This window comes from Sinohyriopsis cumingii, chromosome 1 (assembly GCF_028554795.1).
Source record: "Sinohyriopsis cumingii isolate HCF-2022 chromosome 1, ASM2855479v2, whole genome shotgun sequence".
NCBI lineage: Eukaryota > Metazoa > Mollusca > Bivalvia > Unionida > Unionidae > Sinohyriopsis > Sinohyriopsis cumingii.
Genome location: NC_142961.1, coordinates 76493834 through 76508517, shown reverse-complemented (window position 1 = coordinate 76508517; position 14684 = coordinate 76493834). Strand labels below are relative to the sequence as shown.

At 34.5% G+C, this 14684-nt stretch overlaps 1 protein-coding gene across 3 annotated transcripts in view; it reads left to right on the top strand.

The window, feature by feature from the left end:
• The window catches only part of LOC149807158 (microtubule-associated serine/threonine-protein kinase 2-like), a 346090-nt gene that overhangs the window by 279181 nt on the left and 52225 nt on the right, over positions 1–14684 (top strand). For all 3 annotated transcript variants that reach the window (XM_089962846.1, XM_089962854.1, XM_089962861.1), the window contains 4 exons: positions 2629–2755; positions 5903–5982; positions 7764–7843; positions 10443–10617. In XM_089962846.1, coding sequence (XP_089818972.1) covers positions 2629–2755; positions 5903–5982; positions 7764–7843; positions 10443–10617 — 462 coding nt within the window. The remainder of the gene's footprint in view (positions 1–2628; positions 2756–5902; positions 5983–7763; positions 7844–10442; positions 10618–14684) is intronic.

The window sequence follows — 14684 nt, the reverse complement described above, 5'->3', positions numbered from 1 at the left end:
TTCATCAATGTCATAGTTTCGTCTAGTCTGTCAGCAGAATAAAGACACAACGATTTTAATACTTGCAATTTCTGAGAAAATAAATCATTTCATGTAGGTATAAGTCGATATAACATAAGTTTAAATTTTCTAGGCCTGCTGGTAAGTGACTACCACACATCACTACCTCATGGTGGTGGCAAATTCCACATTTTCAATATGCACTTGCAACGACCCCACACCCCAACCTAAAAGTCCAGATATGAAAAATGGGGTGGGAATATTCAGAGGAAACCCGGATTAGAAAACGCTGTTTGTTTTAATCCAAACTTGTAGTCCAAATTGTTGAGTCTTGGAGCTGAAATGAGAAATTGTCATCCCTTTATTATATTTTTAAAAAAACTATTCGAGCCCCTTTATTAATACCGGTTGAATGAATTACAAGAAGACAAGTTGATGGTACAGAAATTTCAGTCCTTGTTTATACAGCAGTATATAATTTTGAATATCTTTTGTCCAAATTTAAATCGACCCTTTTGAAAACGTTTTTTAAATGATGGATTTTTAACCAGATCTTCTTAAGGAGATTAGGTTGTTTGAAAGATCTTGCTTGGTATTTTATTGGCACAGATAAATTCAGGGTTAAACTCCCTGTTACAAGACAAGATTCTAATTATTTGCATTTATTGTTTTTTTTTTTGATGCTATAATAGGAAATGTTTCCTTTCTATAAGATGCATATATATATTGCAATATAATTCTTTAGAATTAAAGGTTTGAAAAGAAACAAAACTAATGTATGTTCATTATGTTGTTCCCACTTAGCAACATAATGCAGGTCAGCAAAATAAAGTTCGAATTTTTATTCTGTACATTGAAATGACTTTACATGCCAAATTTATAGGAATATAATCAAACTTATTTCGTGTCATACATTTTGTGGTTTTGTACATGATCATCTTTGTTGGCTTAGATGTTTTGGAGAGTCTTGAAAGAGAGCCATCTTTAGATTTGGAAAATGCATGTTTTATAATCTAAAATGTTCTTTAATTCCATTCAGTAATGGTCATATGTAAACCTTGAAAAAATTAATTTCATCCTGGAAAAACCCTGGAAATGACCTGGAAATTTATCTTTAGAAAAGCGTGGGAACCATGAGTGAGGTTATGGTATGGTTCTGTCTCAGTCATGCTTAATTCCTCTTCCATCATCATCCACTCACAGTTGTTATGTACAACTTTTCTAAACTACTTTGCCAATTTGCACTTGGTTTTACAGGAAGCATTCTAGCATTAAGGCCTTTCATATTTGTTAAATGGATGCCTATCCATAATTCATTAGGGACACTATTATTTAAAATAGTACTGAAAAACTAATAAACAAAATTTTCTCAAAACTGCAAAATAAAATTGACAGAAAACATTCTTTGTTCAAATGATGCTGACAACCGTCAAATATAACTGCTGTTAATAAATATAGGAAGAAATTTTAAATGATCTCTTTTCTAAACCGCTTAACAAAATATTTCCAAATTTGATGGAAATCTTACTAGCATAAAGAGTATTCAAGTTTATAGCAACGATGCTGAAATATATAATGATGCTGTCAAATATAGTTGAAAATAAAATCTTGAAATCATGTCTACTCAAAAACCACTCAACAGAAGCCAGATTTTAAGAATTTATCAACCTTCTTTTTTATGCACAAAATGTTTCCATATATAAAAACACTAAAAAATAATTTAGCATCCTTTCCAGTCTTGACATAAAGATTGATATAGTCTAAAATGTCACAGAGAAAATAATGTAAAATCTAAATTGAGGATTAAGTTGGAGAACTTAGTGAAACTGGGATTAGCTCCCTGGTCATACACCTCAGTGACTATCACTTTATATTATGTACAGTTTCATTTAGAATTGTAAAATTGTCATAAAATTTTCAGTATGTACTGAAACTGAGGTTAATTTTTTAAAAGAAAAGAAAATGATTGTGTATGATTTGCTACCCTGATAAGTGTATGTGGTTATCTTCCAGTTTGGCCATATGTCAGTTGAGTGCCTTCCTTTGGTGCAAAACAAACACACACACACACATCCATATGAGGACAGAATATCAATACAGCTTTGAGCATGATTTTTACAGTAAGCATCTTTTCTCATTCTCTCAAGTTCTGGTTAGCCAAGAGGTCTAAGACACTTGTCTTTACATTTCACTCATACATCTGACCTTTGTCCACGTGAGTTCGAATCTTGGCCTGACTATCGTGGGCATGTTAGAAAGCTTGTCACTAGCTTCCCATAGGTTGGTGGTTCTTCTGGGAGCCTTCCTGGGTTCCTCCACAATAAATACTGGCTGCCATGTACAGCCTATCATGTGCTGAAAAATGGAATTAAACCCTGCAAAAACACAAAACACTATCTCACCCAATTAAATATATTGTCACAAAATTAATGTGTTTTGCAATTGGTTCTTCACAAATTTAAAGCTCAAAAGTATTAGGACGCCAGGTGGCTTGACTTTTTTTTCTTATTCATAGCCGCAGTTCAAAGCACAAACAAATGATACCAAGCTTTTAGTTCTGCAAATATAAAAATCAAAATAATTGCTTTATTATTTATTCAGTATAATGTATGTTTTATTTCACTGTAGGAGTTTGATCCTGAAGAATTCTACCAACTTCTGGAGGCTGCAGAGGGGAAAGCCAAACAGACTATCAAGGCTGACATTCCACGTTACATCATCAGCAAACTGGGACTCAACAGAGACCCACTTGCAGGTATGTCATGAACTACATGAATCTAAACATTCTCCCCGTTTTCACAACAAAAATAAAATTGAGAGAATAAAATGACAGACCTTAGCAAAAGACGTGCTGCTGCTGATTTTGTGGCATGCAAACCACAAATTATTAATACTGACACCTTTGCACAAACAATTTTTTATTTAACAGAAGGTTTATATGTCAGAAAATAACTAAAATGGCATGAAATAATGCTGGTAAGTTTAAATTTTCTTCTAGGTAAATTTTCCAGTGGAGTCTTGTGATGTGTAATTAGCACTAAACCAGACAATGTTTCCATGATTTGAATGATGTTTTAGCATCAAAACTTCTTTTCAAAGACTTCAGCAGCCCAGCTACAAGAATTGTGTTTTATGCCTAGTCTTTTAATAAAATACATATGAAGGGGCATATCTTTAGAATTCATTTCGAGTTGGAGAAAGTTAAGAAAAGTTTGTTAATCCTCCTTTTATAGTGGTCTTCTAGATGGTTCCATATCAAGATTGTCTATGCCCAAATCAGAGGCCCAGCATCAAAATAGTTTAACTTTACCAGTTTATTCCACTCATAAAAGGCCATCCCATTTATAAGGTCACATTTGTAGTACAAATAGAGTGGCCTTGTGAGAGAGAGACCACTGCATACATGTCAGCCATTATGCTTTTGGCATAATCAGTATGCTTTTTTCACCAAATTACATTTTCCAGAGGACTGCACATGGATTTGCTAAACTAAAATATAAAATAATAATAAAGCAATAAAAAGTTGTTTTTGTCATTTTATTTTCATCTCTTTTTTTCCACTCATATAAATTTGAGAATATTCTTAAAAAGGTGACTGCTGTGTAAGAAAAAACATAAGAATACTTTCCTTATTTGCTATTTATATCAACTATACATGACCCATTTTGAAAAAAACAGACCGGTTTCTTCAAAAGTGAACTTTGCCAACAGATTCATTATATTTATAAGCTAGTCAGTTGGTGAACCAGTCTAGATTTTTAAAGAAAATGGCACCAGATGTTAAGTTAAATGCTTTACAATGTGAGTTGTGGATGTTATATTACAAAAAATGTTAGAGCAGATGAATCTTTTCAAACTTCAAAAGATGTCAGATCAGAAGAAGTGACAAATCAACACCGCTTTACAAACTTATAAAGAGTATGAGAGTAATGTAATACGACACTCTGAGACTGAGCATCTGACCATGATCATTGCAGAATTCCAGCTCACAATCATTCAGTGAAAGTTACACATACAGACTAGTTGAAGTGAGTGCTAAATTTATTTTCTCAGTATATTTTGTGTTTGTATTCTGGTTCTAATCTATATGGATTATTCCCTTTGTAACAGGAATTTTGAACAACTGCAGAACCTTTTTAGATGTAAAAATGTATCTTTTTCATATATGCTTAATTCTGACATGTATTATATAGATCAGGGTTTGGTAACCTATAGCATGCATGCCACAAGGTGGCATGTCCAGAGGTTTTGTGTGGCATGCAAAAGACAACCAAAAATCTCTGTTTTAACAGTGTTACTCTCTTATTGGTGGCACTTGCTCGTTTATTTTGTAATTAATCAAAAAAGTGACACACTATGTAAAATAGGTTGCCAACCCCTGATATAGATTACACTTTTTATGCCCAAATTACATTTTTTCGCCACTTATAATAGCAGTAATCATGCTTATTCCTCTAGGAGGGTTGGCATATATGCCACTGTATATTTCAATACCTTTTCTAAGTTAAACATCCATGAGGCATATCCTTTAAGGATCAGAATACAGTACTCCCCCTCTATATTACCAGTTATTAAAACACCATTCTTGTTATAAGGTGGGTATAGTTGTGGATTCCATGTTATTATATTATAGTGAAATTTTATATTAAACTGTACTTAATGATTAAGTGGTCTTATTAGGCAGTATGCTCTGATTTCCATGAACAGCATTACAATGATTGAGTGATGTATGCAGGAACATTTATCTGTACCCTGACTTGTGATAAAAACATATTTTATATTTATCAAGATTTTTGTATTGTTGCTCATTTCATTTGAAGTAATATGGTTTCATTCCTTATTGTGGTGTTATATTTTAAAATATTTTAGGTACTTAAATTCTTGGATTCGCTTGTCAAAGTTTGCATATTTGTATTCATTTAATTTTGTGGAATAACCTCTGCAAAGAAACCAAAATAAAGAATGCAAAGGAACAAAACTATGCTGATAACAAATGGCTGTCACTTCAGTGTTTAAAACGATACTTCCAACTATATGAACACAAATCAAACACCAGTAAAAATCTGTCACTTGCACTCAGTATTCAAAGGAAGCCAGTGATGCCAACAACACTAAGCTAATCAGTTAAGATACTTGTGCAATATCTTAAAATGCTATTGATAAAGTTGCAGCGTCAGTACTTTCTGATGACCATGGCATTAACACAATGGCTTAAAAATGTCAAAATTCAACTAATAATCCCCATCAGTTTGGATAATGTATGTGTGACACAAACATATGATCAGCTGCCAATGCATTGGGCAGGCAGTGTCAGCATTTGATTTGTTCAGAGCCCATCAGAGGGCAGAGATGCTAACCAAATTCAGAGACAATGGAATCTTTCCTTTGTTTGAGCCTGCCTTGTGGCTTGACATAAATAATGACTGCAAAGAAGAATTAAAATAATTTTCACAACTGGTATATTAAACAGGTCATGGAGACAGTCAGGGAAAAAAGATGTCACAGGAGATCAGTGGACATTATTAGTTGATCTTAAAACTAACTGCATCAAATATATCAATTCATGCTGAATGGATAATTGTGGCTGACATGAAAATGTATGAATTATCAAACCCAATTCTCCATGGCATTTAGAGAGCTTGTTTAATTCGACAATTGGAAAATTATTTCCCTGACAATCATTTGTGTGTACCAGCAAACTTGATTGGCACAAAGTTATGTCAATGGTTTGACTTGAAAATCAGTTAACTGTGAGCTATTATGATATAATATGGCTATTGTATATACTATTTAATAGAGGTAATATTTTACAATTGGCAGAGGTCATATCATTTTATGAATAGACAAGATTGTTTGCACAGTAATAGTTTTAATATAAATATATTTTTTACTTTCTTTCTAGACCTGACTGACCTTGAAAATTGTGAGAAAAAGGCAGAAGAAGAGGAGGCAGAACACCCAGTTGATATAGATGATGTGGAGGTAAGAAACAAGAAAATAGAAATGGGTTACTTGCAGGGAAGTGTTCTGCACATGCACTTTATCTGCAGTCCTTTTTCCTGCATTTGTATTAAATAGGACTATTGATGTTCTATGCAGCATCAGATCCTAATTGGAATGCTATCAAGCATCGGGTCCTATACAGTGTCAAATCCCAACTGGAATGCTGTTGAGTGCTAACATAATATGCAGTGTGAAATGTGATTGGAATGCTATTCGACATGAAGGTTGTATGCAGTGTCAATGCAACTGGAATGCTATTAGGCATCAGGGTCATATACAGTGTCAAATCCCAACTGGAACGCTGTTGAGTGCTAACATCATATGCAGTGTGAAATGCAATTGGAATGCTATTCAACATGAAGGTTGTATGCAGTGTCATGTCTTAATTGGAATGCTATTGGCATGAGGGTCATATGCAGGGTCAAATCCCAGCTGGAACACTATTGAATGTCAAGGTCATATGCAGTGTCAGATCCTAATTGGAAAGCTATTGGCATCAGGGTCATATGCAATGTCAAATGTCAGCTGAAACACTATTGAGTGTCAAGGTCTTATGCAGTGTCAAATCCCAGCTGGAATGCTATTCAGCTTACAGAGGTGAAGATAAGCAATGTATTTTAGTAATTTATGCTGACAATTCAACTAGAAATGCAAAAAGACATTTATGAATGGGTTCAAATTAAGCAAGACAGTATCATTTTTACGATTTAGTCCAAGTTTCAGTATACTGCTTCTGTAATAAGCACAATCCATGTTATATGGTGGCACACATTTGATACGTGTAAGCTATTCTGTTATTTCAAGTTCTAGATGTTCTTTAACATTTGACATTATGGTCTTTTGTCACTTGAGAACACTCAAAGATATTCAAATACTATTTTGAATGTTGAAAAAAAGGCAACAAGTTCTAGACCAGGAAGTAAAATGCCTAGTTTCTTAGATTCTATTCAGGAACTCTAAACTTGTCTGATGAAAATTTGCTAGGAATATACTAAGATACATGTGTATAGCTTAAAAAGATTGAAAATTGCAGGAATGGCAGAAAACTTAAAATATTCTATCCTGTGAGATTATGTTGATGTTATGAAAAATATTTGCACATTCTGAGCGAAAGTTAGGTTCTGCAAAAGTTCAAAGAGAGATCTGTGAATCTCAGGAAACTGATGCATCACCTTGGTCAGAGATAGTAATGTTATATGTCATAATTCAGTTTACTGGCAGCTTCCATGGTGCATTGAAGGATTTTAGCTGTTGAATCAGAAAGGGCCAGCATCTTTGAATAAGGCAGATTTGGACAACTCTTGAATGAACCTCTCAGACTTCTCTAAATCAAAAAGCTTAAAAGAAAAGACATTAAAAGAGAATTACATCAATCATTTTATTTTTACATTTCCTTTATATTAGATTCTATACAGCTGAACAGTATAACATGTCAGATTCTATACAGCTGAACAGTATAACATGTCAGATTCTATATAGCTGAACAGTATAACATGTCAGATTCTATACAGCTGAACAGTATAACATGTCAGATTCTATATAGCTGAACAGTATAACATTTCAGATTCTATACAGCTGAACAGTATAACATGTCAGATACCATAAAAAATATGTTGGCATATGAGACATATTATCTTAACTAAAGTAACCTCTGTTTCCCTCTGAGAGTTTTAAATCCTTAGTTTTAGATAACAACAGATGATAAATGCACGTGACGTTTAATCTGAATATTGCTGATGTGTGTGGCTTTCTTTTTATAGGGTAAGTCTGTAAAGAAAGAGAAAACCCCCTGTGAAGATGACTTTGAAAATATTAAACTGATCAGCAACGGAGCATATGCGTATGTATTGTCTTCATCAACAATACTGTTCTCATGTAAAACTTTTTCTTACCCTGTCCATATCCATAGGCTAAGGACACAATAGACAAATTAATTCATCTATTGAGTTTTCTTACCTTATCCATATCCATAGGCTAGAGACACGGTAGATACATTAATTCATCTATCGAGTTTTCTTACCCTGTCCATATCCATAGGCTAGAGACACGGTAAATACATTAATTCATCTATCGAGTTTTCTTACCTTGTCCATATCCATAGGCTAGAGACACGGTAAATACATTAATTCATCTATCGAGTTTTCTTACCCTGTCCATATCCATAGGCTAGGGACACGGTAGATACATTAATTCAGCCATTGATTTTTCTTACCCTGTCCATATCCATAGGCTAGGGACACAATAGATAAATTAATTTGTCTATCGAGTTTCCTTACTCTGTCCATATCCATAGGCTAGAGACACAATGATTACATTAATTCATCTATCGAGTTTCCTTACTCTGTCCATATCCATAGGCTAGAGACACAATAGATACATCAATTCATCTATCGAGTTTTCTTACCCTGTTCATATCCATAGGCTAGGGACACAGTAGATATATTAATTCATCTTTAGAGTTTTCTTACCCTGTCCATATCCATAGGCTAGGGACACAGTAGATACATTAATTCGTCTATCGAGTTTTCTTACCCTGTCCATATCCATAGGCTAGAGACACAATAGATACATTAATTCATCTATCGAGTTTTCTTACCCTGTCCATATCCATAGGCTAGGAACACAGTAGATATATTAATTCAGCCATTGATTTTTCTTAACCTGTCCATATCCATAGGCTAAGGACACAATAGATAAATTAATTCGTCTATCGAGTTTTCTTACCCTGTCCATATCCATAGGCTAGGGACACAATAGATAAATTAATTCGTCTGTCGAGTTTTCTTACCCTGTCCATATCCATTGGCTAGGGACACAATAGATAAATTAATTCGTCTGTTGAGTTTTCTTACCCTGTCCATATCCATAGGCTAGGGACACAATAGATACATTAATTCATCTATCGAGTTTTCTTACCTGTCCATATCCATAGGCTAGGGACACAATAGATAAATTAATTCGTCTGTCGAGTTTTCTTACCCTGTCCATATCCATTGGCTAGGGACACAATAGATAAATTAATTCGTCTGTTGAGTTTTCTTACCCTGTCCATATCCATAGGCTAGGGACACAATAGATACATTAATTCATCTATCGAGTTTTCTTACCTGTCCATATCCATAGGCTAGAGACACAATGATTACATTAATTCATCTATCGAGTTTTCTTACCCTGTCCATATTCATAGGCTAGGGACACAATAGTTACATTAATTCATCTATCAAGTTTTCTTACCCTGTCCATATCCGTAGGCTAGGGACACAGTAGATACATTAATTCATCTATCGAGTTTTCTTACCCTGTCCATATCCATAGGCTAGGGACACAATAGATACATTAATTCATCTATCGAGTTTTCTTACCCTGTCCATATCCATAGGCTAGGGACACAGTAGATAAATGAATTCGTCTATCAAGTTTTCTTACCCTGTCCATATCCATAGGCTAGGGCCACAATATATAAATTAATTCATCTATCGAGTTTTCTTATCCTGTCCATATCCATAGGCTAGGGACACAGTAGATACATTAATTCATCTATCGAGTTTTCTTACCCTGTCCATATCCATAGGCTAGGGACACGGTAGATACATTAATTCAGCAATTGATTTTTCTTACCCTGTCCATATCCTTAGGCTAGGGACATAGTAGATACATTAATTCATCTATCGAGTTTTCTTAATCTGTCCATATCCATAGGCTAGGGACATGGTAGATACATTAATTCATCCATTGATTTTTTTTTGTCCAGAGAAGCATGCATCAGTATCAGATTATTTTTAAAATATAAGTTAATGATCATTCCCATCAATTCATTCAGCTGACATTTCCATGGTGTTGGTGTTTGATTTGTAAAAGATAGATGTATGTTTGATACAGACTTGTTTATTTACTGGAATGAAACTGTACCTTAGTAAATATGGTTAGTTGACTATTTACTTTTTGTCGTATAAGTAGCCAAATTCAGCGAAGCTTTTGGTTGTTAGAATTTCTTTGCTCGATCATGGCATGGTCGTTTCACTCATTTTGTTCGTACATTTCTTGTTCACTCACGCAAGTTTGCATTTAGGTAGATTTTCAGATACTTTGGTTGGGTATTAAAGTTTGTTTATAGGTACATTTTCAGATACTTTGGTGGGTATTAAAGTTTGCATTTAGGTACATTTTCAGATATTTTGGTTGAGTATTAAAGTTTGCATTTAGGTACATTTTCCGGCACTTGGGATGGGTATCAATATTGCATAGACACATTGTTAGCTCAGTTTTGATATCCCTTGGCTTTGCAGCAGGTCTTATATTCTGAAAAAATATTCTTAAGCAACACTGGTTGCCTGATGATTTATCTTTTACATTATTCTTCATATGTAATTTCACAGCAATTGTATTGTAAGAAATTTATTCTTGGTAATTTTTTTTATTTTCATTTTGCTTTGTTTCAGTGCTGTTTATCTAGTCCGACACAAAGAAACCAGACAGAGATTTGCCATGAAGAAAATCTGTAAACAGAACCTAATTCTGCGTAATCAAACAGAGCAAGTGTTCACTGAGAGAGATGTGTTGTCCTTTGCTGACAATCCCTTTGTAGTTAGCATGTACTGCAGCTTTGAAACCAAGGTAGCATTTTTATATTTTGGCTACAAAAGAGTTTATACTTGTCTAAGCTCACTAGATATGAACATCTGAATCAAAAGGAGAATAATTCTGAAAACTGTTAAGGCTCTGTTATGACATTTCACAGATTCATTATTGGAACTTAGCTAAGTAATACAGAGATTGTCATGTCTAAAGTATTTACTAATTCTGTATATTTTTTCAAGAAGTAGTTAATAATTTAAACTATGGCCATAATTTGATATAAAATTCAAACATTTAAAATGCAGTTGCATCATACATTATAATGTAGCATGTATGCTGATTGTTGCAGTTGCATGAATTCAGGGTTATTCCAGGAAAAAGCACTGGGGGGATTGGAGGGCAGGAATGAAAACTTTTGTGAGGGTACCACTACCAAATCTTGAACTAATCTTGAGCCTCAGACATTAAACATTTGATTACACCCACCACTATCATAATGGAAATTAAAGGAATAAAAATTTATTTCAGTTTATATGTCAAAATAATGGACAAGTGTTGGAGCAAGGTCAGACAGATATTCAAAGTGTAACAAGGTTACTTTTTGCAATGCAGTCTAAAGGTCATATTTTGTTTTCACATGCACATCATTATCTAAATGTGTTTTCTTGTTGCTGATGAGCTGATCAACCTCAATAAAGGAAAGAAAATCATTAATGACCATTATAGTGATGCATAACACTGCATTCATTAAATATCTACTGCTGAAACATATTTAATTCATTCATAGTATACTATTCGTATTGTGTTATACAGGCAGTGTATACTTACAGGTCTGAAGGTAGTGATTTAAAAATTATGAGACACTGAGCATGTGGGGATCAGACTCATATCACAGAGGTGTATGGCATACAATACATTATTTTGTTTTTCAGCCACATAAGCACTTGTATACCTACAAAATTTAGAATGCCATTCAGATTTGGTTGTCATGCATATAATAATTTGCCCTGTTGTCAGATGGAGTACATTGTACTGAAAAGTTCATAATTTTGTCGTGGTTTAACTTCATAATTACAACAGTGCCATTAGGTGTATGTTGGTCAACAACTGCCTCACAAACCATCAAATCAAAACTACATTTATAACTTTTATTTCAAACAATTTAAACAGAAACACCGTACAAGTGAACTAGTCACTGTCAGACCACACTGCTCTGGTGGCCTAGTGGTTAGAGCATCCTCTTCAGATGCAGGAGATCAAGGGTTCGAACCCTGGCAGAGTCATACCAGTGACTTATAAAAATGGCACTAAGTGGCCTGGTGTCAGGATAATGTGACAGGGTGGGACATAATGCTACATGTCTGCAGCATGATGCCTCAGTGCTAGACATTACTATAAACTGCCACACTGCAGACGTTGTAGCGATAAGGCTGAATTTTTTTAAAGCTACGGTGAAAATACAAATCCCAAACACACACTTAATGTCAAAATAATAAAACATTATTGGTTTTAATTGTTAAACCAGGAATGAAGAAATGTACAAAATAGGCAGCATTAGAATAACATAATAATAATTAAAAAAATAAGACTCGACTTTCAAAAGCTTAAGCACACATTAATAATACATTTATCATTATACTACAAGAGATCATTGCTTTTGGAAAGCATACATTAATAGTACATTTATCATTATAGTACATGAGTATCATTGCTTTTGCAAGCATATAATAATATCACATTTATAATAGCACATTTATCATTGATACTAAAGGAGTATCATTGCTTTGGCAAGCATACATTAAAAGTACATTTATCATTATAGTACACGATTATCATTGCTTTTGGCAAGCAAACATTAATAGTACATTTATCATTATAATACACGAGTATCATTGCTTTTGGCAAGCACACATTAATAGTTGTTGTTGTTGTTCATTTGGGTTTAACGCCATTTTTCAGCACATGATAGGCTATACATGGCGGCCAGTATTAATGGTGGAGGAAGAACCCGGGAAAACCCCGGAAAGAACCACCGACCCTCGAGAAGCTACTGGCAAGCTTTCTCACGTATCCACATTGGCCGAATCCGAGACTTGAACCTACGCAGACAGAGGTGAGATGGCAGTGATCCGTAACGGAGAGCGCTTTAGACCACTCGGCACATTAATAGTACATTTATCGTTATACTACAAGAGATCATTGCTTTTGGCAAGTGTACATTAATAGTACATTTATCATTATAGTACACGAATATCATTGGTTTTGGCAAGCATATTTTAATAGCACATTTATCATTTATACTACAGGAGAATTATTGCTTTTGGCAAACATACATTAATAGTAGATTTATCATTATAGTACACAAGTATCATTGCTTTTGGAAAGCATACATTAATAGTACATTTTTCATTATACTACAAGAGTATCATTGCTTCTGGCAAGCACATATTAATAGTACATTTATCATTATAGTACATGAGTATCATTGCTTTTGGCAAGCATATATTAATAGCACAGTTAACAGTTATACTACAGGAGTATCATTGCTTATGGTAAGCATACATCAATTGTACATTATCATTATAGTACAAGAGATCATTCTATTTGGCAAGCATACATTAATGGTACATTTATCATTATAGTGGTTAGAGCATCCATCTCAGATGTGGGAGGTCATGGGTTCGATCCTTGGCTGAGTCATACCAAAGACTTATAAAAATGTTACTAACAGCTGCCTCGCTTGGCGCTCAGCATTAAGAGGTTATTGTTAGGACTGGTCGGCCTGGTATCAGGATAGTGTGACTGGGTGTAACATCATGCTACATGTCTGCGGCATGATGCCCCAGTGCTAGACATCACTATAAAACTGTCACACTGTAGACATTGTAGCAATTTGACTGAATTTTTTTTAAAGCTATGTTAAAAATCCAAATCACACACACACACACACACACACACACACACAAGAGATCATTCTGTTTGGTAAGCATACATCAATTGTACATTTATCATTATAGTACAAGAGTATCATTGCTTTTGGCAAGCATACATTAATAGTACATTTATCATTATAGTGGTTAGAGCGTCCGTCTCATATGCGGAAGGCCATGGGTTCGATCCCCGGCTGAGTCATACCAAAGACTTATAAAAATGTTACTAACAGCTGCCTTGCTTGGTGCTCAGCATTATCAGGATAGTGTGACTGGGTGTAACATCATGCTACATGTCTGCGGCATGATGCCCCAGTGCTAGACATCACTATAGAACTGTCACACTGCAGACATCGTAGCAATTTGACTGAATTTTTTTTAAAGCTATGTTAAAAATCCAAATCACACACACACACACACAAGAGATCATTCTGTTTGGCAAGCATACATTAATAGTACATTTATCATTATAGTACAAGAGTATCATTGCTTTTGGCAAGCATACATTAATAGTACATTTATCATTATAGGGGTCCCAAGTGTTGTTGTTGTTATAGGGGTTAACGCCATTTTTCAGCACACGATAGGGGGGCCCCAAGTGGTCTAAAGCACTGTCCATTACGGATCACTGCCATCTCACCTCTATCTGCGTGGGTTCGAGTCTCGGATTCAGCCAAGGTGGGTATGTGAAAAAGCTTGCCAGTAACTTCTCATGGGTTGGTGGTTCTTTCCGGGGTTTTGCCCGTGTTCTTCCTCCACCATTAATACTGGCCGCCATGTATAGCCTATTGTGTGCTGAAAAATGGCGTTAAACCCTACAACAACAACAGTATTTATCATTATAGTACAAGAGATCATTCTATTTGGCAGTCATACATTTATATTACATTTATCATTATAGTACAAGAGTATCATTGCTTTTGAGGATTTTCTTTATTGAGTATAGCCTTTTATATGTTTCTGTCAATAAGAAAGAACCTATGAAATAAAATGTGAACAAAGGGCTATTTTACCAAGAAAAAAAGTCTTTCATTTGTGTAAAAAAGATATATAAAATGTGGCTTATAGTTGAAGAATGGTCCAAACAGTATGTACCTGTTACTATCTTCAGACCATAACCACAAGAAAATACCAGTAATGGAGTGATATGACCTGTTGGACATATAATGACTTACC